At 42.7% G+C, this 25,612-nt stretch overlaps 1 protein-coding gene and 1 non-coding gene across 5 annotated transcripts in view; one reads left to right on the forward strand and one right to left on the reverse strand.

Moving 5' to 3' along the window:
* The window catches only part of CNOT9 (CCR4-NOT transcription complex subunit 9), a 29,014-nt gene extending 10,291 nt beyond the window's left edge, over positions 1-18,723 (forward strand). Inside the window, exons 2-8 of one of the 4 annotated variants that reach the window (XM_004092032.2) lie at positions 2,040-2,219; positions 4,411-4,526; positions 5,990-6,099; positions 9,325-9,434; positions 14,596-14,694; positions 14,907-14,998; positions 15,820-18,723. In XM_004092032.2, coding sequence (XP_004092080.1) covers positions 2,040-2,219; positions 4,411-4,526; positions 5,990-6,099; positions 9,325-9,434; positions 14,596-14,694; positions 14,907-14,998; positions 15,820-15,865 — 753 coding nt within the window. In that variant the 3' untranslated portion in view covers positions 15,866-18,723. Of the gene's footprint in view, positions 1-1,695; positions 2,220-4,410; positions 4,527-5,989; positions 6,100-9,324; positions 9,435-14,595; positions 14,695-14,906; positions 14,999-15,819 lie in introns of those variants that run through there. The other 3 variants (XM_012501750.2, XM_030803055.1, XM_030803053.1) reach the window with 3 other exon arrangements.
* LOC115832564 lies at positions 10,927-11,032 on the reverse strand. The gene has a single exon (XR_004028095.1). It is a non-coding gene; the product is annotated as a U6 spliceosomal RNA (small nuclear RNA).
* Positions 18,724-25,612: the final 6,889 nt, after the last annotated feature.

Consider the following 25,612-nt stretch of genomic DNA (forward strand, 5'->3'; position numbering starts at 1 on the left):
AAGGTCACAAAGATATTTGATGACTATAGAGAATTATAAAATACTCAAATTTGGGGGGAATATTGTGATTCTTTAGTATAATAATGAAAGCATGCCCTATTAAGTGTGTATTTCCTACATGAGTAAGTAATGAATGGTTCTCAAAGGGATGTAGTTAGAGAATATATTGAAGAATCATTAAGAGGGAAAGCTTTTCCAAATTACAGGTTTTCTGCTCAGTTGAGGGGGGATGTCAGAATCACTGGGGAGGGACCAGTAATGGGAAGGCATAATTTTTTTTTCCTCTCAAAAACTATTATATGCGTATGGTTTTTTAAAAAAAGTTTATGCAAAAGGTTTTAGTGTAAACAATGAAAAGTAAGTCTCCCTATAAATCCCCAACCTTAGAGGTAACTACAGTAAACGGTTTTTTTTCTTTTTTTTTTTTTTTTTTTTTTTTTTTTTTTTGAGACGGAGTCTCGCTCTGTCGCCCAGGCTGGAGTGCAGTGGCGCGATCTCGGCTCACTGCAAGCTCCGCCTCCCGGGTTCACGCCATTCTCCTGCCTCAGCCTCTCCGAGTAGCTGGGACTACAGGCGCCCGCCACCACGCCCGGCTAATTTTTTGTATTTTTAGTAGAGACAGGGTTTCACCGTGGTCTCGATCTCCTGACCTCGTGATCCGCCCGCCTCGGCCTCCCAAAGTGCTGGGATTACAAGCGTGAGCCACCGCGCCCGGCCAGTTAACGGTTTTTTATGTGTCCTTCTAGAAATGTTATATGTAAATGTGTAAGAATGTATATGTATTTTTTATTTTTATATATGTGTATATTAATGGAAACATTTTATATGCTCTTCTGTAACCCTTTTATTGTTTTTACTTAGTATCAATATATATTCAGTATATAGAGAGCTGCTTCTTTTTTTAAAGGACTACATAGTATCACATTATAAAGCTCCACCAGTATTTAACCAGTCTCTTATTGAGAGATACTTGTTTGTTTTCTGCATTTTTGTTTTTGAGACGGAGTCTCGCACTGTCACCCAGACTGGAATGCAGTGGCGCGATCTCGGCCCACTGCAACCTCCACCTCGCAGGTTCACGCCATTCTCCTGCTTCAGCCTCCCGAGTAGCTGGGACTACAGGCACCCACCACCACGCCTAGCTAATTTTTTTGTATTTTTAGTAGAGATGGGGTTTCACCATGTTAGCCAGGATGGTCTCGATCTCCTGACCTCATGATCCACCTGCCTCGGCCTCCCAAAGTGCTGGGATTACAGGTGTTGAGCCACCACGCCCAGCCCAGTTTTCTGCATTTATTTATTTATTTATCGAGACAGAGTCTCATTCTGTCGCCCAAGCTGGAGTGCAATGGTGCAATCTCAGCTCACTATAACTTCCACCTCCCACGCTCAAGCGATTCTAGTGCCTCAGCCTCCTGAGTAGCTGGGACTACAGGCATGCACCACCACATCTGGTTTTTTTTTTTTTTTTTTTTTTTGCTCTGTCGTCCAGGCTGGAGTGCAGTGGCGCTATCTCGGGTCACTGCAACCTCCACCTCCCAAGTTCAAGCAATTCTCCTGTCTCAGCCTCCTGAGTAGCTGGGATTACAGGCGCCCATCACCACACCCAGCTAATTTTTGTATTTTTAGTAGGGACGGGGTTTCACCATGTTGGCCAGGCTGGTCTCAAACTCCTGACCTCAAGTGATCCACCCACCATGGCCTCCCAAAGCACTGGGAATACAGGGGTGTGCCACCGTGCCCGGCCAGTTTTCTGCTTTTAAAACAGTGCAACAGTAAACATCCTGGTATGTCTTTAGCACGGCCCAATTATACCTATGGGATAAATTCCTAAACATGGAATTATCAAAGGGTATGTGTGCATTTTAGGTTTTCATCAGTAACTGCCAAAGAGATTGAATAGTTGACATCAAATGTATGTATTTAGAAACGCTCCTCTGGTATTCATGAAAAATATATTTCCTCTAAAACTCTGTTGCAGGGTAAGACGTGGTTTGACTCCAATAAACTCATATTTACTTTCTTGTCTTCATCTGAAGCCTGTGCCTACTACACTGGCACAAGTGGATAGAGAAAAGATCTATCAGTGGATCAATGAGCTGTCCAGTCCTGAGACTAGAGAAAATGCTTTGCTGGAGCTAAGTAAGAAGCGAGAATCTGTTCCTGACCTTGCACCCATGCTGTGGCATTCATTTGGTACTATTGCAGCACTTTTACAGGTGGGTTCATGTCCATGATTGGCAGTTGAGTTCTTTTCATTACACTTGTTTATTTCTTTACCTTTGCCCAAATGAAGACTTTAGGAGGATGATTCTTTAAAAAACTGCATTTGTAAGAACCTGTTTTAGAAAGGTCTGAGGTATTTGTTAAAATGCAGATTCTTGGATCCTTACCCAAGAGATTCAGTTTAGTCAGTCTGAGGTGGGCCCTATATTTTAATCTATATTTTAATAAGCACTTTCACCTCCCCCAGGTGATTGTGATGCAGGTGATCTAAGAACTACACTTTGACAAACACAGCTTTAGGAGTACTGTAAGATAAATCTACATGACGGGGAGGAAGGTGGAAAGTAGAGTGTAAGGACCACAAGGTACAATATATTCTATGGAAAACAAATGTTTTTTTGGGTTTTTTGTTTGTTTGTTTTCTTTTTTATTTTTTATTTTTTTTGAGACGGAGTCTCGCTCTGTTGCCTAGACTGGAGTGCAATGGCTCAATCCTGGCTCACTGCAACCTCTGCCTCCCGGGTTCAAGCGGTTCTCTTGCCTCAGCCTCCTGAGTAGCTGGGATTACAGGCCTGCATCATCACGCCCGGCTATTTTTTTTTTTTAATTTTTAGTAGATACGGAGTTTCACCATGTTGGTCAGGCTGATCTTGAACTCCTGACCTCATGATCCACCCACCACGGCCTCCCAAAGTGTTGGGATTCCAGGCGTGAGCCACCATGCCTGGCCTGGAAAGGAAATGTTGAAGATATAACAGCTGTAGTATTAAAGGTGGGTACAGTTGTACATTAAAGAATAGATAATTGAAGTTCAGTTCAAACCAGAATGGTCACTGGTGGCTAATTAATTGGTAACAATACCAAAATACCTAGGTAGTGGCATGATCATCCATTAAAGTATTGCCCCAAAATTCCTAACAATTAGATTAACTTTTCAACTCTTAAGTAAATTCACATTCCATTTCTATTGCATTTAGCCAAGAAACTGATCTTTGTTATGGGAACGTTTTTCTATGTAAAAGTTTTACAAATAATGTAAATGGAAAATTGTAGCCGGGTGCAGTGGCTCATGCTTGTAATCCCAGCAGTTTGGCAGACTGAGTTAGGAGGATTGCTTGAGCCCAGGAGTTCGAGACCAGCCTGGGCAACATGGCAAAACACCATTTCTACAAAAAATACAAAAATTAGCCAGGCTTGGTGGTACACTACTGTAATCCCAGCTACTTGGGAGGCTGAAGTGGGAGGATCAATTGAGCCCAGGAGTTGGAGGCTGCAGTGAGCCATGATCATGCCACTGCACTCTGCCTGGATTACAGAGTGAGACCCTGTCTCAAATAAAATGAAAAAAAATGTAAATGGAATTGTATTGAGTAAATCATTACTTTTTGACAGATAGTGCATATATTCACTGCTATTTATACATATCCCCACCCATTGATTCATGTCCTTACCATGTTACTACCTAACCAAATTCAAACTTCTTTATGAGTCACTGTGGTTGACTTAACACTTTCTGGCCAGTGATCTCATCACTGTAACTTAAAGCAGGATGCTAGCAAAAGGAGGGATTATAAAAATTTGAGTATCCCTCAACTGATAGCTCAGTAGCTGGAGAATGTAAGAGGAAGTGTAGATGACTACATTTGCCTCCATAGAAATCTTCCTAGGCTGGGCACAGTGGCTCACGCCTGTAATCCCAGCACTTTGGGAGGCCGAGATGGGCGGATCACGAGGTCAGCAGTTCGAGACCATCCTGGCTAACACGGTAAAACCCCGTCTCTACTAAAAATACAAAAAATTAGCAGGGCGTGGTGGCGGGCGCCTATAGTCCCAGCTACTCTGGAGACTGAGGCAGGAGAATGGTGTGAACCCAGGAGGCAGAGCTTGCAGTGAGCCGAGATTGTGCCACTGCACTCCAGCCTGGGGGACAGAGCGAGACTCCGTCTCAAAAAAAAAGGAAATCTTCCTAGAGATAAATGTAGAAATGTCTTAGCTAGTCTCAGCCAAGTAAGTTTGTGATGAAAGGATATGAGCATTATTTCTGCTCCCTCTTTGATGATTGAGTTCTTAAAAGATGCACAGAATTAAGAGCTATTTTATTTGCCTTTTTTTTTTCGCTTTATTACCATGGGAATTAATTTTTAGTTATTCCTTATTCATCTGATGCTGATTTCCATTTTTTAGGAAATTGTAAATATTTATCCATCTATCAACCCACCGACCTTGACAGCACACCAGTCTAACAGAGTTTGCAATGCTCTGGCATTACTCCAATGTGTAGCATCACATCCAGAAACCAGGTAAATGCTTTGGGTGAGTCACTTGGGGGAGATGTACATTGAATATGGTCCTAAACTTTCTCTGAATAATAAAAGGAAGGGCATGCAGGAGAGAGAGAGAGAGAGAGAGCGCGTGCATGCGCATATGTGTGTGTGTCTCCCTCTCTCTCTTCTGGTCTTCCGGATTCTTACTTTTACCCAATGAACTTTAAAGAAACAAGGTTCACATACAGGAAAGGTATCAGGCATACAGCTACTTCTCACTCCCTAACCTGTTATTCACACTATGTCATCTGTGAGGCATAGTGCATGGCATATAAGAGGAGTTTAGTAAATATTTTTCCAGCACTTTTGCCCCACTGAACCCAGATTTGACTTCAGAATCCTTCTTAACATAGCATTCTGGGTGGCCTCTATAATAGACGAGAATTGGCATGTAAGTTAAAATATTTTTGCCACCTGTCATATCTAAAAAGTTAAGAAAAGGGAAATCCTGTTAAGGAATCTACTTTGTGGGCTTTTATGGCCCCAAAGGCACTTAATAGTCATCTTATTAAAGCCTTTCCTCTTTGTCAAGTTTCCTTATGAAATATGAATGCTAGGTTGGCACTGACCTTACACAGCTTTAGAGAAGTTACTAAGAAAATTACTTTTAAGCACTTAACAAAAATGCAAGAGTACTTTGAGTGTTAAGAATCTTGGGCGTTGGCTCTTCTACAAGGTGTAACTATAAATAAAATAATAGACTGATTTCCATATTAGTTGCCTGACTAAACTGTTTTCAGAATGGTTTGTGTATCTGAAATGCCTTAACAAAAAAAGAAGAATGTGCTTATTAAAGTATAGCAGGTAAGCCTGATAATGGCTGCTTTGTTTTGTTGTCTTGGTTTGTAAGGTTTATTCGACTGCACCTGTGAATACTATTGTTCAGTCATAGGTGAGGGAGGTAATCTAGGACAATCTCTTGGACACTTAATAGCATTTTGTGGTCTATGTTTTAAAATCCACAATTGGATATTTTAAGTTAATCAGTTTGTAAGGTACTTTCTGCTGATTACAGGGAAAATCATGTTTTCTTAACCACTGTGACCTGGACTAGGATTTTCAGCTTTGGCACCATTACCATTTGGGGCTGGATGAATCTTTGTGGTGGGAAGGAGAGGGCAGGAGAGGACTGTCCCGTGCATTGTAGGATGTTTAATGGCATCTCTGGCCTCTTCCCAGTGGATGCCAATAGTGCTTCATAATCCTAAGTTGTGACAATCAAAAATGTCTCCAGACATTGCCACATGTCCTCCAGGGGGCAAAATTTACCCCATTTGAGAATCATTGGTTGAGACTAATGACCAGTAACATTGTTTTCCTAAGGATTCCTTGCTCTGACAATGTTAAGGCCTTACAGAATTAACCACCTAGAAATCTGAAAGTTCAGGATCCTTAGAAATCAACCCTGGGCTGTGAATGTAATTATTGTTTTCTTCCAGGTCAGCGTTTCTCGCAGCACACATCCCACTTTTTTTGTACCCCTTTTTGCACACTGTCAGCAAAACACGTCCCTTTGAGTATCTTCGGCTCACCAGCCTTGGAGTTATTGGTAAGTTATTAGAATTGTTTTGCAAGCCTGAAATACTCACAGTAGTAGTCTAAGTTGGGTGTTTTGTCTTGCCACTTATGATTTTTGTACACCAGTCATTCATTTTTGTCTTTGAGGTTGTCTCATTCACTAATCAATAAGTATCAGGAACATGATGACTCCTATCAAGCACTCTTTGTTTGTTTGTTTGTTTGTTTGTTTGTTTTTATTTTTTTTGAGACAGAGTCTGGCTCTGTCTCCCAGGCTGGAGTGCAGTGACACCATCTTGGCTCACTGCAAGCTCCACCTCCCGGGTTCACACCATTCTCCTGCCGCAGCCTCCCGAGTAGCTGGGACTACAGGCACCCGCCACCACGCCCTGCTAATTTTTTTGTATTTTTAGTAGAGACAGGGTTTCACCATGTTGGCCAGGATGGTCTCAACTCCTGACCTTGTGATCCACCCACCTCGGCCTCCCAAAGTGCTAGGATTACAGGCTTGAGCCACCGCGCCCGGCCCATATCAAGCACTCTTCTAAGTGTTGTTAATAAGGCTTTGAGATCCAACATTTGGGATTAAATTCAGCATATATGTAGAAACATTTGCTGGAATTGTAGGGAGTATAAAGCATAAGAACTTGATTTAATATATAAAGAGTATTATTAAAGGAATAAGAGTTCAAATTTGGGACTTCTCCTCTTCCCTTCTCTCTTCTCTTCTCTTCTTTTATTTTCTTTCTGTTAGGGCCTTGCTGTGTTACCCAGGCTGGACTTGAACTCCTAGGCTCAAGTGATCCTCCTGCCTCAGCCTCCCAAGTAATAGGGACCATGGGCACGGGCATACACCACTGTCTTTTTTTGTTTGTTTTTCTTACTTCTAATACCAGAATGCTTTGTATATCTGAAATGCCCTAAGAATATGCATGTCAAATACACTAAGCATTCTGAAAACCTGTAATTCTCCCGTAACTCCAGGAATATGAATCTGTCAGTTCACCTAGTTAAATTTTTTCATCTACTTTTTTTTTAGTCTCTACTAAAAAAAAAAAAAAAAGGCAAAAATTAGCCAGGCGTGGTGGCATGTGCCTGTAGTCCCAGCTGCTGGGGAGGCTGAGGCAAGAGAATCTCTTGAACCTGGGAGGTGGAGATGCAGTGATTGCAGTGAGCCAAGATCACGCCACTGCACTCTAGCCTGGGCAGCAGAGGGAGACTCAAAAAAAAAAAAAAAAATTAAATTCCCATTTACTAGCAATGAGCAATAGGAAATTTTTTTTTTTTTTTTTGAGACAAGGTCTTACTCTGTCGCCCACTCTTGAGTGCAGTGGCGTGATCATGGCTCACTACACCCTCAAACTCCTGGGATCACACAAACCCACCCACTTCAGCCTTGAGAAGCTGGGACCATAGGCACATGCCACCACACCTGGCTACATTTTTTTATTTTTTTGTAGAGACAAGGTCTCACTTTTTGTTGCCCAGGCTTGTCTCAAACTTCTGGGCTCAAATGGTTCTCCCACCTTGGTCTCCCAAAGTGCTGGGATTACAGTTGTGAGCCCTTGCACCCAGCTGAAATTTTTTTAAACTGCCATTTATAACAGCACCAAAACGTGAAAATTTGGATATAAATCTTTAAAAATATATGCATGATCTATAACTGAAAACTACAAAACTGATTTCTAATGAAATAAAATGCGGAGATAAACCATGTTCATTGATTGGTGTATCAATGATTCAGTATTGTTAAGTTGTTCATTCTCCCCAAACTGATCTATAGATTCAGAGTAATTCCAGCAAAATCCCAGCAGCATTTTTTTTAGAAATTGGCAGGCTGACTGCTATGGACTGAATTGTGTCCTCCCCAAAATTTCATGCTTTGAAACCCTACCCCCTCATGTCATGGCATTTGGAGATGGGACCTTTGAAAGATAATTGGGTTTAGATGAGGACATGGCCCTCATGATGAGGTTAGTATTCTTATAAGAAGAGACACCAAAGTGCTTGTTCTCCCTCGTTCGCTCTCTGCCATGTGAGGACCTAGTGAGAAGCTGGCCATCTACAAGCCAGGAAGAGAGCCTTTACAAGAACTATACCATACCATGCTGGCACCCTGATCTCAGCTTTTTTTTTTTTTTTTTTTTTTTTTTTTGAGACAGATTCTTGCTCTGTTGCCCAGGCTAGAGTGCAGTGGCATAATTTTGGCTCACTGCACCCTCTGCCTCCTGGGTTCTAGCAATTCTCCTGCCTCAGCATCCCGAGTAGCTGGGACTACAGGTGTGCGCCACCACACCCGGCTAATTTTTGTATTTTTAATAGAGACAGGGTTTCACCATGTTGGCCAGGCTGGTCTTGGCACTCCTGACCTCAGGTGATCCAGCTGCCTCAGCCTCCCGAAGTGCTGTGATTACAGGTGTGAGCCACTGTGCCCAGCCTGATCTCAGACTTTCAGCTGCTAGAACAATGAGACAATAAATTTCAGTTGTTTAAGCCACCAGTCTATGGTATTTTGTTATGGCAGCCTTCTGATAGACTGATCCTAAGATTTATATGGAAAGCCAAAGGAACTAGAATATCCAAACATTTCTTTAAAAGAACAAAGTTGGAAGACATATACTACCTGAGTTCACACCTACTGGAAAACTGTAGTAGTCAAGGCAATGTAATATTGGAGAAAAGAAAAATTTACAGACCGTTGGAGCCAAATGAAGAGTGCAGAAATAGACCCACACATATATGGTCAGTTGATTTTTGACAAAGGTACAAAGACAATTTAGTGCAGAAAGCATGGTCTTTTTTTTTTTTTTTTTTAAGAGAGAGTCTGTCACCCAGACTACAGTGCAGTGGTGCGATCTCAGCTCACTGTAACCTCTCAGGTTCAATTGATTCTCCTGCCTCAGCTTCCCGAGTAGCTGGCATTACAGGAGCCTGCCACCATGCCTTGCTAATTTTTGTATTTTTAGTAGAGACTGGATTTCACCATGTTGTCCAGGCTGGTCTTGAACTCCTGACCTCAAGTGATCTGCCCGCCTCGGCCTCCCAAAGTGCTGGGATTACAGGTGTGAGCTACTGCGCCGCCCTCTTCCTATTTTTTTTTTTTTTTTTTAGTACAAGTGTGAATCTGATTCCTTTAACAAATCCCAGTTTGTGTTCTGTTATTTAAGTTCATAATTCACTGGATAAGCAGTTCGAAGTTAATGTTAACTGGAAACCCTAACTGTAAAGTAATTTTGTTTGTCCTTATTTTCTTTAGGGGCCCTGGTGAAAACAGATGAACAAGAAGTAATCAACTTTTTATTGACAACAGAAATTATCCCTTTATGTTTGCGAATTATGGAATCTGGAAGTGAACTTTCTAAAACAGTATGTGCTTTTAACTTAGATTTTACATTGTGTTGACTCTTGAGCTGCTTCCTTATGGTCCTGGGATCATTTTCTGTCTTCAAGCTTTTGAAATTTGTATGAATATTTTTTCTCTTTTGAATAAAAATTATTATAAAACAATTATTGAAAAACCCAAACCATTCAGAAGAAAATCAAGTTAAACACTAAATTTCTTTTCTCCAAACCCACATCTCACTCCATAGGTAAATTCTAAGTATATTATTACAGTTTCATTTTTTTAATTTTAAAATTTCAATCCTGTTCCTTCTATAACCAGGCTTTTTTTAAATACATAATCAATTATATGTACTTGAGCTTCTGCTTGCTATGTACTTTAACCGTGAATGACAACATGACAAGGTACAGAATTCTTACTCATTGTACAGAATTCTTACCTCATTGTTTTGTCTCAGACCTCTATTGCCATAGTCCTTTTGTCTTCTAACATTGAATATTTCAGAGAAGTCTCAGGGTCAGCCTAATTCTTTCCTGTTTTAGGTGAACTTACTTTTTTGTGTGGTTACCTACAAGTGTCTTTTATTATTTTTAAAGTTCATTTGATAATCATATATCCTTTTTTTTTTTTCCTCTGAGATGAAGTCTCGCTGTGTCACCCAGGCTGGAGTGCAGTGGTGTAATCTCAGCTCATTGCAACCTCTGCCTCCCAGGTTCAAGCAATTCTCCTGCCTCAGCCTCCCAAGTAGCTGGTACTACAGGCGTGTGCCACCATGCCCAGCTAATATTTGTATTTTTAGTAGAAATTGGGTTTCACTGTATTAACCAGGCTGGTGTTGAACTCCTGACCTCGGGTGATCTGTCCGCCTCAGCCTCCCAAAGTGCTGGGATTACGGTTGTGAGCCACTCCACCCAGCCCTTTTTTTTTGAGATGGAGTGACGTAATCTCAGCTCACTGCACCCTCCACCTATCAGGTTCAAGCAATTCTTCTGCCTCAGCCTCCCACATAGCTGGGACTACAGGCACACACCGCCACTCCCGGCAAATTTTTTTTTTTGTATTTTTAGTAGAGATTGGGTTTCGTCATGTTGGCCAGGCTGGTCTTGAACTCCTGACCTCAGATAATCCGCCCGCCTCGGCCTCCCAAAGTGCTGGGATTACAGGCGTGAACTGTACCCAGCCTCAATTTTTTTCTGAAAGAGCATATTACTTGTGTCTTTTTTGTTGATTTGTATATTTTTCTCTTTTATTTGTTCAAGCCTCTTGGTTCAACAACATCAGTTATGCTCTATTATCTGTCTTTCATATTTTTTTCTCTAATCACTTTCAATTTTTAAATTTCATATTATTTGATTTTTTTCAAGATTACTTTTCCATATTGCTGACTATTTTGGGTAGTATTCAATCTCTGCTCTAAAATGTGCCTTGTCACATTAAATTACTTTTTTAGTCTAACAAATATTCTTGGGTGTAAGCAGATATAATGATTTTTTTTGGTTTTTTACTTTTAAAAAGATATATATGGAATGCTTCATGAATTTGTGTATTATCTTCTCACAGGGCCACACTAATCTTCTCTGTGTTGTTCCAATTTTAGTATATGTGCTGTCTAAGTGAGCACTGGTTTTTTAATTTTTAATTATTTATTTATTTAGAGACAGGATCTCTCTCTGTCACCCAGGCTGGAGTAGAGAGGCATGGCTCACTGCAGCCTCGACCTCCTAGGCTCAGTTGATCCTCCCACCTCAGCTTCACAAGTAGGTGGGACCACATGCCTGCTCCACCACACTCAGCTAATTATTTTTATTTTTTGTAAAGACAAGGTCTCCCTATGTTGCCTGGGCTACTCTTAAACTCCTGGGCTCAAAGGATCTTCCTGCCTTTTGCCATAGTACTAGGAGTACAAGCATGAACCACTGTGCCTGGCCAATTTATTGTTTTTAAAGAGACGAAGTTTCACTATGTTGCCCAGGCTGGAATGCAGTGGCTATTCACAGCCATGATAATGGCACACTATAGCCTTGAACTCCGGGGCTCAAGCAGTCTTCCCACTTCCCTCTCTGGAGTAGGTAGCTTTGATACTGGCACACATCCCTATACCTGGCTATTTTTTTTTTTTTGAGACAGAGTCTCGCTCTCCCCCAGGCTGGAGTGCAGTGGCGCAATCTCGGCTCACTGCAGGCTCCGCCCCGCCAGGGTTCACGCCATTCCCCTGCCTCAGCCTCCTGAGCAGCTGGGACTGTAGGCACCCGCCACCTCGCCTGGCTAATTTTTTGTATTTTTAGTAGAGACGGGGTTTCACTGTGTTAGCCAGGATGGTCTCGATCTCCTGACCTCGTGATCCGCCCACCTCGGCCTCCCAAAGTGTTGGGATTTCAGGCGTGAGCCACCACACCCAGCCTACCTGGCTATTTTTAAGCTTTTTATTTTAAATATTCAACGTATGGATGACTGTCAAAGGCATTGTTGAGCAAAAGAAGCCAGACACATGGGAATTCATACTGTATGTTGATCATGTGAAGTTTAAGAACAAGCAAAGCCAATTACTGGCAGTAAGTTGGATTCGTGGTTACCTCTGAGGGAAGGACATTGACTGGGGAAAGGTATAAGGGAATGATGGAATCCTGAGTTGGTAGAAATACTGCTTTTTTCTTTTCTTTTTTTTTTTTTTTTTGAGACCGTCTCACTCTGTCACCCAGGCTGGAGTGAAGTGGAGTGATCTTGGCTCACTGCAACCTCCGCCTCCCAGGTTCAAGCAATTCTCATGCCTCAGCCTCCTGAGTAGCTGGGACTACAGGCACACACCACCATACCCAGCTAATTTTTTGTATTTTTAGTAGAGATGGAGTTTCGCCATGTAGCCCATGCTAGTCTTGAACTCCTAAGCTCAGGCAATCTGCCTGCCTCCACCTCCCAAATATTCTGTATTTTATACAATATTCTATATTTTAATCTGGTTATAGTACATAATGTGTACATAGGTAAAAATTCAAGGTACACTTAAGATTAGTGCACTTAACACACTTTACTGTGTATATGTTTATGTTAGGTTCCTATATAACCTGCTGCTATAACAAATTATCACAAGCTACAAGGTTAGGGGCTTAAAACAATGCAAGTTTACTGTTTTATAGTTTTGAAAGTCACAAGTTCTGAATGAGTTTCACCAATCTAAAGTCAATGTATCAGGAGGGTCATGCTTTCTCTGGAGGATACAGAGGAGAGTCTTTTTCTTGACTTTTTCAGCTTCTAGAACTGCATTTCTTGCATTCCCTGGATTATGGCCCCCTCCCTCTTCAGAGCCAGCGATGTGGCATGTTCAAATCTCTCTCTGCTTGTCACATTACTTTCTCCTTTGCGGTAAAATCTCTCTCTACGGCCGGGCGCGGTGGCTCACGCTTGTAATCCCAGCACTTTGGGAGGCCGAGGCGGGCGGATCACGAGGTCAGGAGATGGAGACCACGGTGAAACCCCGTCTCTACTAAAAATACAAAAAACTTAGCCGGGCGTGGTGGCGGGCGCCTGTAGTCCCAGCTACTCAGAGAGGCTGAGGCAGAAGAATGGCGTGAACCCGGGAGGCGGAGCTAGCAGTGAGCCGAGATTGCGCCACTGCACTCCAGCCTGGGCGACAAAGCGAGACTCCGTCTAAAAAAAAAAAAATCTCTCTCTACATCTCTCTTTTTTTTGTTGTTGTTGTTTTTCGTTTTTTGTTTTTTGGTTTTTTTTAAGAGATGGGGTTTTCTCTGTCGCCCAGGCTGGAATGCAGTGGCGTAATCATAACTCACTACATCCTTGAACTCCTGGCCTCAAGCAATCCTCCCATCTTGGCCTCCCAAAGTGCTGAGATTACCAGCATGGGCCACTTTGTCTGGCCTTCTCTACATCGCTTTTAAGGAAACTTCGTTATTACATTTAAGGCCTACTTGGATAAACAGCGATAATCTCCCATCTCAAGATCCTTAACTTAATCACATCTGCAAAGTCCCATTTTTCATTTAAGGTAACATTTGCAGAGTTTGGTGATTAGGGCGTGGATATCTTTGAGAGCCATTATTCAGCCTACTACAGTGTTATAACCCCAGTAAAATAGTAAAATAATTCCACAATTCATTTTGATGAGCAGCCAAGAAAGAGTATCATTATCATGATTGTCTGATTTAAATTAAACTAATATTTTAATATCTCTTCTATGTAAGAGCTAATGAGCTCAAGTTGAGGGAAAAATTGAGGCCACATATAAGCTTCACAGCCAGGATATGTTTTATTACTGTTAGAATAATCTTCAAAGAGAAGCTTAAAAATCTTATTTCTTCAAGATCTTCTAAGAACAAAAAAGGCCTTACCTCAGCTGAGTGCAGTGGCTCACGCCTGTAATCCCAGCACTTTGGTAGGTCAAGGCAGGTGGATCACGAGGTCAAGGAATTCAAGCCCAGCCTGGCCAAGATGGTGAAACCCCGTCTCTACTAAAAATACGAAAATTAGCCAGGCATGGTGGCAGGAGCCTGTAATCCTAGCTACTCGGGAGGCTGAGGCAGGAGAATCAGTTGAACGAGGGTGGCAGAGGTTGCAGTGAGCTGAGATGGAGCCACTGCACTCCAGTCTGGGCGACAGAGTGAGACTCCATCTAAAAAAAAGAAAAGAAAAGAAACAAAAAAAAGAAAGGCCTTACTTCATCTGGAAGAGAGGAGGCATAGCTGAATAAATCATCTTGGGCTATGGAAAAGAGAAGAGCCTTAGATATTCAAATGAGGCTTGGATCTCAGCTCTGCCACAGTAACTTTGTCACTTGGGATCTTAACCTGGTGCATTATTGATTAACAGTTATACCTGGCACATAGTAGGTACTCTATAAATGAGAAGGTCTCTGAGTTTTTAAGAATTTGATAATTACGCAGAACCTACCCTTGTATATAAAGTGAGAATAATAATGGTACCTACCTCATCGATTTATTATAAAAATAAGATAAGCATGTAAAGCCTCTAGAAAAAAAAACTGGTACAAAGTAATGTTCAATATGGTAATATTTATTATTCTTTGTACTATACATATATGATAAAGTTGTACATAATATACAAGGATCCCTGCTTGCTCAATTTTCTGACTGATAGTCATGCCTGGGAAAATGAGTAGAAAGTGAGAAGATTAAGCAACTTTATGAACTCTTCGATTTTGTTTTGCTTCAGGTTGCCACATTCATCCTCCAGAAGATCTTGTTAGATGACACTGGTTTGGCTTATATATGTCAGACATATGAGCGTTTCTCCCATGTTGCCATGATCTTGGTGAGTTCTTTCATCTGTCCCCTTTACAACTACTTCTCATCACAAGCTTAATCTCTTTATAACTGGCATTGAACAACTTCAGTCTTCTGACTAGAAATAACAATTTTGGAACCTTTTATGATTCTTGGACTGTCTGATCTCTGATGTCAATTAGAATTTGTTTGTGTTTTGTGTGTTTTTTCCAACCCCTCCCCTTATTTTGGGGGAAACAGGGTAAGATGGTCCTGCAGCTATCCAAAGAGCCTTCTGCCCGTCTGCTGAAGCATGTAGTGAGATGTTACCTTCGACTTTCAGATAACCCCAGGTAAACATTTATAGGATGTATAGGACTTTAGGGAAATACTCTGCTGAACAGTTTCCTAATCTCATGGCATAGCTCCTATGTCTTTAGGACAGGGAAGTGGGGATATAACTACATTTAATTTGTCTGAGACAGAACTTAGATTCCTTTTAAAATCTGAAATGCTGAATTTTAGTAGCCATCAGTTTCATCTTCTTACTGTAACTCTCCATCCTACTGTGAAATTCCAGAGAGTCTAGGCGATTCCAAGGGAAACCTTATGATGCATTACTCCTGTTGTTTGAATTTTCTGTTGCTACTCTACGTGGTCAGAAAGAGAAGTATATTTTCAAAGATCTCTTAAGAAGGAACACAGCCCAGGGGGCTCTTGAATTCTATTTCCAATTCTCTCCTTGATTCCTATAAGTTTCTTGAGCTAATTATTTTATCTGCTTATGTTCGTAATCTTTCTGCCAGAAATCATACATTGTAGATATAATGCATTTTAGAAATGTTTGACCTTTTGCTTTGTAAATCCATAATTCATGCTGAAAGCAACTTGCTCATATTCTGCTAAACCACATAATGGAGCGATTTCTGTGTTCCTGGGAACAGAGCTAGCTTGATTTGATTTAATGTGAACTCAGTCTCCTGCCACTGAGTTTATTCAAGCCCTACCTGTTTGGTGACCATTTTATCCTGTTCTTCAGTGGTTCTTGTTTTCACCAAAGTTTAAAAATGTGTTTATTTAAAATTCTACTTGTACAAAGAAAACTAGTCTGAGTGCAAAAACTATAACTTTGTTTAAAATAGCTCTATACATAGTTAACATTTACCTTTTTTAGGTTTTCAGATTTGACTTTCTGCTGGTCATCTTTTCAAAGAAAATGAAACGTTTAAAAGTTCATCTGATAATACTGCTACCATAGTTTTGTTTTCACTGCTCATCTCTTATTAAGGTTTTTAACCATAAAACTGAAGCAATTTCTGTAAAGACACAAATTGATAACTTAGTATAGAATTAAAATTCATTAAGTTATCATAAGTTTGATGCTATCCTTGTTAATGTACTGATTTTTGAAATATTTTACTTGCCATAATCCATATATTTCTAACATGAGTATTTTGACAGTATTTAATAAATCAGAAAGCTGTTTGAATGGAAGTAAACTATTGAACCTTTTAATTTTGCTTTTTCATGAAATTCTACATTGGGGCATCATTCAGAAAATGTTTGTGGATACAGATTTTGGAGATCTCTGAGCCTATGCCTAATACAGCTTTAGAGAATTTTAATGGCTTCTTAAGGAGCCATAGATTCACAGTATTCTAAATATTTATGTCTAAGAAGGGGGCTCTTCCCTGTCCACAAAATGCGGGTTTATTTGTTGGTCTCCCTGGTTGGTTTGTTTGTTTCTGATGTAGGGCACGTGAAGCACTCAGGCAGTGCCTCCCTGACCAGCTGAAAGACACAACCTTCGCCCAGGTGCTAAAAGATGACACCACCACGAAACGCTGGCTTGCACAACTGGTGAAGAACCTGCAAGAGGGCCAGGTCACCGATCCCCGGGGTATCCCCCTGCCCCCTCAGTGATCCTTCCCTGTTCCCTCCCACTACTCCCCCAAGTTGGGGAAAGGAGGGGCAACCTATGAGAAAAACAGCTCAGGTTTTATCACCGACTGGGAATAGACAACCTCAATGCTGAACCGCACTGGAGAAAAGGGGCAAGGTACCCCTGCTGAGGTGTATGGGCTGCCATCTCAGGCTGTCTTGAGGACCTGGGCTCCCTCTGCTACTCCCAGGAAATGGGCTCCTGACACAGCAGTCTGCCACCACAGCCCCAGGAGGGTGTCAACACCAGCAAATGCTGTATTTGCAGCATGTCCAAGATGACCCTTCTCCCCTACCTCTACCTAGCCACTGGCAGGGAGGGGAGACAGTGGTGATAGCAGCAGCACTCTAGGCATGGTGAACGCCTGGGACCAAGCCATGTGGCGTTTTTTATTTTGCCTTCCTAGAAGACTCAAGATGTGTCTCTTCATTCTCTCTCAGTGTTTGTTTACTTTGGTTTTTTTGTTTTTAATCTCAGAGAGAGGTGTGTTTAGTGGGCACAAGCTGTAATATTCAGCAAAACTTTGTCAATTGGCACTGTTTACAAGTCTGTTAGCTGCATAAGCTCAATAAAAAGTTGGTCTGGGCATTACATCCCCTCTGGCAGGCCAATAGCTGCATCAAGCTGTTGGGAGAAATGGGAGGGCAGGGGAAAGATGTAAAGCCAGAGGACAGCAGGAACCCACCACCTGTTTCCCTTCCTTCTCCCATTCTACTCCCAGTCCAGAATGCCACAAGGACCTTAACCTTGTTTCTGGCTTTAGCTGCTAGTGTTCCCAAATCTCAGTGCTTTCCCTTTTTGAACTTCCCTTCTGTTAAACTTAAAACAGACGTCTTAATTCATCAGGCTGTCTTGGAAGGGTATTGTATTGGGGGACAAGGGGCGGTGGTGGACCTCACCTTCAATCCAAGTTTTCACAGATATTTTCTCGATAACTCTAAAAGGGAGGTGCTTGGGATTAAGGTGACAGTCCACTTGATGCTTTTCTTTGTTTTAGTATGAATTTCAGCAGCTCCATCTGTCTTCATGATTGTACTTGAGCAGTATTAGGTATATGAATTAATTTTATTCAGTTTGAAGATGGGGGTCTGGGTTCTGCTCACTCAGTCTTTTTTTTTTTTTTTTTTTTGACACATTCTCTTTTGGTCTATGGGAATTACAGGGTTGCCGCTAAAATACTCACTTGTTCATATCATGTCAGAGATTTCCTCTTCTCTGGAGCTTAGGTGGCTCTTCACGATCCACAGGCTTGAATCTGCAACCTAGTGTAAACTGCCTTGCTTTCCCCAGTCCTTTCCCCTGCTAGCACCTGCTTTCTCATCCCCATCTCCAATCAAAGATGGGATTGCTTAATCCAACTCTGGAGAGGGACCGAGTCTTTTCTGCCCACATCTCACACAGTTGAGGTGTCTGAACAAGTTTGGGGAGGGTCTATAAGGGGCAGGCTCAAAAAAAAAAAAAAAAAAAACCATTTGCAGAGGCAGTTTTGCCAACACAAGGGCTCTTTCAAGCCGACTTTCACAAAGAGAGCCGGACTTGTTAGTTGGCTTCTGTCTCTTTAGAGCCGAGAAAATAGTAATTAAGTGGCTTAGATACAGGAAGGGCAGAATAAGCACTTACTCCCCCTGCCTTCCAAGATGAAGAGGAGAAGCAGGCCAACCCTCAATAATGGCAAGCCTGAAGTGAAGTGATCTTAGAGAAAGCAGAGAACAGAATGGATTGGATAGACATCTTGACTCTATTCAGCCTGTAGTCTGCGATCTGGAGAGTCCAGTTAAGGTAACCCAGATTTTTAACAACCGCCTTCCTGCTGAGCCAAAGTTTTCTCATTCCCCCTCCACTGGGGAAGCAGCTGAGGCCCAGGGCCTTGCTCCCTGGGAAATTCTCTTCTCTCCATCTTTCGGTGCGTTGGCCATGTTACTGTGCCAAAGTGTCTTAATTCTTGTCCCATCTATTCTCAGCTGGCCTTGGAACCCACATAGGAGTTGGTGGGGGAGGGGTGGAATGGGTATTATTCATTGTAGTTGATCCTGATGTGTGTATTATATAAAGAGACCCCTCCCCTTATTTTGTGTTTTCCATCCCTCTCCCTTAACAGGATTGAAATAAAACATGCTTCTGTTTTTGTAAAAATAATTTTTCCTTTACACTGGAGATTTTATTCTGTCAGTATATGGGTAACTAGGCACTTTGGTCAGGTGATCCTTGTCATGCCTGCTTCTACCCTCTGTCTACCTACACAACACACACACACACACACACACACACACACACACTGCCCTGCCAAGATGGCAGTAGTGGTTCTTTTGTGAACGTGTTTTTTGGGGAATCTCCATCTGAGGTACAAAAGCTGTTTGGGAGGCTGGGAGCGGGGATGATGCCCTTTACCTGATAAAAGTGTGTTTTACTGGGACAGAACTTTACTCCTGGCCATATTGGCCAGAACTTAGTGCCAGTGTAGGGAGAGACTTCCATAGTGACAAGGTAATGCTTGAAACATCTTATGAACTTTGATGTTCATTTCCTCAAGTTCAAGGCTTGGAGCACATCTCCAGGATTGTTTCCACGCCTGGCTGTCAGTGGAACACAGCTGACCTATGCTTCCACGTTCTTTTTTCAAGGGCCTTAGAGGGCCTGTGGCCTGTTTCACTGGTGAAATAGGAACAGCATTGGTAGCCTTCAGAGTATGCCTTGCTTACTAACTACATATTATTCCTCTGCTCATTGTTCCTGCTGCTTAAAGGCTAGGAAAAGGGAGATATACAAAGTTGTTGCTTTCAAAAACTCGAAAAAATTTGGAATAGGAAACCTTAGAATGAAATTATATTTTTCTTTCCTGATACATTATGGAATGTAATTTTTGGAAAAATATTTTGATATGTTTATTTCAAAAGCAGATATAACAAGCAGAAAATTTGTTGGTTTGTTTTGTTTTGTTTTTGGGAAACGGAGTTTCACTCTTGTTGCCCAAGCTGGAGTGCAATGGCACGATCTCAGCTCACTGCAACCTCTGCCTCACAGGTTTAAGCAATTCTCCTGCCTCAGCCTCCTGAGTATCTGGGATTACAGCGGCCCGCCGCCACATCCTGCTAATTTTTGTATTTTTAGTAGAGACGGGGTTTTGCTGTGTTGGCCAGGCTGTTCTTGAACTCCTGGCCTAAGGTGATCTGCCAGCCTCAGCCTCCCAAAGTGCTGGGATTACAGGCATGAGCCACTGTGCCTGTCCAACAAGCAGAAAATTTGAATAACAATTAACATACCTGGCTTAATTGACATTCATAGAACACTGCACTCTTAACCAATAGTATACATATTCTTTTTAATTACACCTAAGCATTTAACAGAACTGATCATAGCTGGACCATCAAGCCTCAAAAAATTTTCAAAAGATTTAATACAATATTCTCTGATCACAGTGGGAGTAAGCTGGGAAAAATAACTAGAAAGTCCCTAGCTGTTTGAAACTTAGGCAGTACGATTCTAAATAACCCATGGGTCAAAAAAATCACAAAGGAAATTAGAAAAAAAATACATATATATCTATATCTATACATATAGATACATATGTTTTTGAGGAAGAGTCTCTGTTACCCAGGCTGGAGTGCAGTGGCGTGATCTCAGCTCACTGAAACCACTGCGTCCTGGGTTCAAGTGATTCTATGCTTCAGCCTCCTAAGTAGCTGAGATTATAGGCACATGCCACCATACCCACCTAATTTTTGTATTTTCTTAGTAGAGACGTTTCACCATGTGGGCCAGGCTGGTCTTGAACTCCTGACTTGAAGTGATCTGCCCACCTTGGCCTCCCAAAGTGCTGGGATTACAGGCATGAGCCACCTTGCCCAGCCTAGAAAATATTTTTGGTTAAGTGATAAAGCTGGGAGCGGGGTAGGGTGGCTCTCGCCTGTAATCCTAGCACTTTGGGAGGCCAAGGCAGTTGGATCACTTGAGGTCAGGAGGTCGAGACCAGCCAGGCCAATATGGTGAAACCCCATCTCTACTGAAAATACAAAAAATAGCCAGGCGTGGTGGCGGGCACCTGTAATCCCAGCTACTTGGGAGGCTGAGGCAAGAGAATTGCTTGAACACGGCAGGCTGAGGTTGCAGTGAACTGAGATTGTGCCACTGCACTCCAGCCGGGGCGACAGAGACAAAAAAAAAGGAAAGCTGGGTTCTGTGGTTCATGCCTGTAATTCCAATACTTTGGGAGGAAAAGGTGGGAGGATTGCTTGAGGCCAAGAGCAGCCTGGGCCACATAGTGAGACTCTGTCTCCACCAAAAAATTAGAAAGTTAGGCATGGTGATGCACATCTGTAGTCCCAGCTACTGAAGTCGGGGGATTGCTTGAGCCTAGGAGCTCAAGACTGCAGTGAGCCACCATCACACTACTGAATTCCAGTCTAGGTTACAGCAAGACCCTAAGAAAATTCAAATGATGGCGTGATGTAAGTGACTCACACCTGTAATCCCAACACTTTCAGAGGCCAGGGTAGGAGTATCACTTGAGGGCAGGAGTTCAAGACTAGCTTGGACAACATAACAGGACCAAAGTCTTGCTCTGCCGCCCCAGCTGGAGCAGTGGCATGATCTCAGCTCACTGCAACCTCTGCCTCTTGGGTTCAAGCAGTTCTGCCTCAGCCTCTCAAGTAGCTGGGATTACAGGCGCATGCCACCATGGCAGGCTACTTTTTTGTGTGTGTGTGTTTTAGTAGAAACGGGGTTTCTCCATATTGGCCAGGCTGGTCTCAAACTCCTGACCTCGTGATCCGCACACCTCAGCCTCTCAAAGTGCCGGGATTACAGACATGAGCCACCGTGCGCAGCCGACCGTAGTCCTAGCTACTTGGGAGGCTGAGGCAAGAGGATTGCTTGAGCCCAGGAGTTGGAGGGTGCCGTGAGTAAAAAGAAATATATGGCCAGGCACGGTGGCTCACGCCTGCAATCCCAGTACTCTGGGAGGCCAAGGCGGGTGGATCACGAGGTCAGGAGATCGAGACCATCCTGGCTAATACAGTCAAACCCTGTCTCTACTAAAAAATACAAAAAATTAGCCAGGTGTGGTGGCGGGGACCTGTAGTCCCAGCTACTCAGGAGGCTGAGGCAGGAGAATGGCGTGAACCTGGGAGGTAGAGCTTGCGGTGAGCTGAGATTGTGCCACTGCACTCCAGCCTGGGCAACAGCAAGACTGTCTCAAAAAAATAAAATAAAAAATAATAAAATAAGAAATATATAACCTTGGCCAGGTGTGGTGGCTCACACCCATAATCCCAGCACTTTGGGAGGCTGAGACGGGTGGATTACTCAAAGCCAGGAGTTCAAGACCAGTCTGGCCAACATGTGAAAACCCCGTCTCTACTAAAAATACAAAAATTGGCCAGGCGCGGTGGCTCACGCTTGTAATCCCAGCACTTTGGGAGGCCGAGGCGGGCGGATCACGAGGTCAGGAGATCGAGACCACGGTGAAACCCCGTCTCTACTAAAAAAAAAAAATACAAAAAATTAGCCGGGCGTGGTGGCGGGCGCCTGCAGTCCCAGCTACTCGGAGAGGCTGAGGCAGGAGAATGGCGTGAACCCGGGAGGCGGAGCTTGCAGTGAGCTGAGATTGCGCCACTGCACTCCAGCCTGGGCGACAAAGCGAGACTCTGTCTCAAAAAAAAAAAAAAAAAAAAAAAAAAAAAATTATATATATATATATATATATATATATATATATATGATAATGCATTAGATCTAATTGGGATCTATTGCAAAAACAGAAAATTGATTCAATACTTGAAAATCAATTACCAGGCGCAGTGGCTCATGCCTGTAATCCCAGCACTTTGGGAGGCCAAGACGGGTGGATCACTTGAGGTCAGGAGTTCGAGACCAGCCTGGCCAACGTGGTAAAAACCTGTCTCTACTAAAAACACAAAAATTAGCTGGGTGTGGTGGTGCACACCTGTAATTTCAGCTACTCAGGAGGCTGAGGCAGGAGAATCACTTGAACCGGGGAGGCAGAGGTTACAGTGAGCCAAGATTGTGCCACTGCACTCCAGCCTATGCAAGAGTGAGACTCTATCTCAAAAAAATACAATGCAATTCATATATCAACATAAAAGGAGAAAAGTCACACAATCATCTAGATAGATACAGACAAGAGGTCTACAGGCCGGGCGCAGTGGCTCACACCTGTAATCCCAACACTTTGGGAGGCCAAGGCAGGCAGATCACCTGAGGAGTTTGAGACCAGCCTGGCCAACATGGTGAAACCCCAGATCTACTAAAAATACAAAAGTTAGCCAGGCGTGGTGGCGGGTGCCTGTAACCTCAGCTACTCAGGTGGCTGAGTCAGGAGAATCCCTTGAACCTGGGAGGTGGAGGTTGCAGTGAGCCGAGATTGTGCCACTGCGCTCTAGCCTAGGTGACAGAGTGAGACTCTGTCTCAAAAAAAAAAAAAGGGGGGAAAAAAAAGTATCAACAAAAACTCTACAGTAAACTTCTCAATAAAATATTATATTATTTATGAGACAAGGAATTAAACACATTTGTCCACTATCACACCTCCATTTATCAGCCAGTAAAAAAAAAGATTTTAAAGGAAAAAAAAAAACCCCTTGGTATTTGCTAACATCACTGTGTACGTAGATAATCTGAAATAACCTACAAACTCCTAAAAAGTAATAAGTGATGCCAGGCGTGGTGGCTCACGCCTGTAATCCCAGAACTTTGGGAAGCCGAGGTGGGCAGATCACGAGGTCAGGAGTTCAAGACCAGCCTGACCAACATGGTGAAATCCCATCTCTACTAAAAATACAAAAATTAGCCGGGCGTGGTGGCACGTGCCTATAATCCCAGCTACTCAGGAGGCTGAAGCAGGCTTGTACCCGGGAGGCAGAGGTTGCAGTGAGCCGAGAGCACGCCACCGCACTCCAGCCTGGGCAACAGAGCAAGACTCCATCTCAAAAAATAATAATAATAATATTAATAAGTGAATTTAGCAAGGTCACAGACTATAAGGTCAATATACAAAAAAAAAAAAAAAAAAAAAAAAAAAGATCAATTATGGCCGGGCACGGTGGCTCAAGCCTGTAATCTCAGCACTTTGGGAGGCCAAGGCGGGAGGATCACAAGGTCAGGAGTTCAAGACCAGCCTGGCCAAAATAGTGAAACCCCGTCTCTACTAAAAATACAAAAATTAGCTAGGCATGGTGGCGCGTGCCTGTAGTCCCAGCTACTTGGGAGGCTGAGGCAGAAGAATCGCTTGAACCCAGGAGGTGGAGGTTGCAGTGAGCCGAGATCTCGCCACTGCATTCCAGCTTGGTCAACAGAGTGAGACTTTGTCTCAAAAAACAAAAAAGTCAATTATATGTTTTCATATACAACAATAAATGGAAAGTAAAATTTCAAAAATAGTTTATAAAGCATAAGAAATCAAGTAGCTAGAAATAGATATATCAAATCGTGTGCAGAAACTTTACATTGAAAACAATGAAACATTGTGGAGAGAAATTAAAAAGCTATATAATTGAAGGAATATATCATCTCCATAGATTGGAAAACAATATTAAAAATACTATGAGGATGCCAATTCTCTCAAATTGATCTGCTTGTTAAACTCAGTTCTAAGTAAAATCCCAGCAGGTTTATTTTTCTGAAAATTAGTAAGCTGATTCTAAAATTTTGCCAGAAGAGCCGAGGATATTTTTTTTTTTTGAGACAGGGTCTCTGTCAACCATGTTGGAGTGCAGTGCAGTGCATGTCACCCATGTTGGAGTGCGTGGCTCACTGCAGCCTCACCCTCCTGGGCTCAAACAGTTCTTCCACCTCAGTCTCCCAAGTAGCTAGGACTACAAATGTGCACCACCACAGTCAGCTAATATTTTTATTTTTATTTTTTTAATTTATTATTTATTTATTTACTTATTTTGAGACGGAGTCTTGCTCTGTTGCCCAGGCTGGAGTGCAGTGGCATGATCTCGGCTCACTGCAACCTCCACCTCCCGGGTTCAAGAATTCTCTGCCTCAGTCTCCCGAGTAGCTGGGATTACAGGTGTCCGCCACCATGCCTGGCTAATTTTTTTTGTTGTATTTTTAGTAGAGACAGGATTTCACCATCTTGGTCAGGCTGGTCTTGAACTGCTGACTTTGTAATCCACCCACCTCGGCCTCCCAAAGTGCTGGGATTACAGGCATGAGCCACTGCATTCGGCCATATTTTTATTTTTTGTAGAGACAAAATCTTACTATGTGCCTAGGCTGGTCTCAAACTCTTGGGCTTCAAAAGTGCTGCGATTATAGGCATGAGCCACCGTGCATGGCCAAGGCAATCTTAAAAGAACAAAATTGGAGTTCTTCCTTTAACTTTTTTTTTTTTTTCGAGAGAGAGGGTCTTGCTGTGTCACACAGGCTGGACTGCAGTGGCATGATCTCAGCTCACTGCAACCTCTGCCTACCGAATTCAAGCAATTCTTTTTTTTTTTTTTTGAGACAGAGTTTTGCTCTCGTTGCCCAAGCTGGAGTGCAATGGCGTGATCTTGGCTAACCGCAACCTCCACCTCCTGGGTTCAAGCAATTCTCCAGCCTCAGCCTCCTGAGTAGCTGGGATTACAGGCATGCGCCACCACTCCCAGCTAATTTTGTATTTTTAGTAGAGATTGTGGGGGGTGGGAGGGGTTTTCCATGCTGGCCAGGCTGGTCTCGAACTCCTGACCTTGTGATCCTCTTGGCCTCCCAAAGTACTGGAATTACAGGCGTGAGCCACCATGCCCGGCCTCAAGCAATTCTTGAGCCTCAGCCTCCCGAGTATCTGTGATTACAGGCATGTGCCACCATGTTCGGCTAATTTTTTTATTTTTTGTAGAGCTGGGGATTTCACCATTGTTGGCCTGGCTGGTCTCAAACTCCTGGCCTTACATGATCCGCCCACCTCAGCCTCCCAAAGTGCTGGGATTACAGACGTGAGTGAGCCACCATACACAGCCACTTTCCTTTAACTTTCAACTTTTATTTTATTTTATTTTATTTTATTTTATTTTAATTTTTT

Source organism: Nomascus leucogenys, chromosome 22a (genome assembly GCF_006542625.1).
Source record: "Nomascus leucogenys isolate Asia chromosome 22a, Asia_NLE_v1, whole genome shotgun sequence".
Taxonomy (NCBI): Eukaryota; Metazoa; Chordata; class Mammalia; order Primates; family Hylobatidae; genus Nomascus; species Nomascus leucogenys.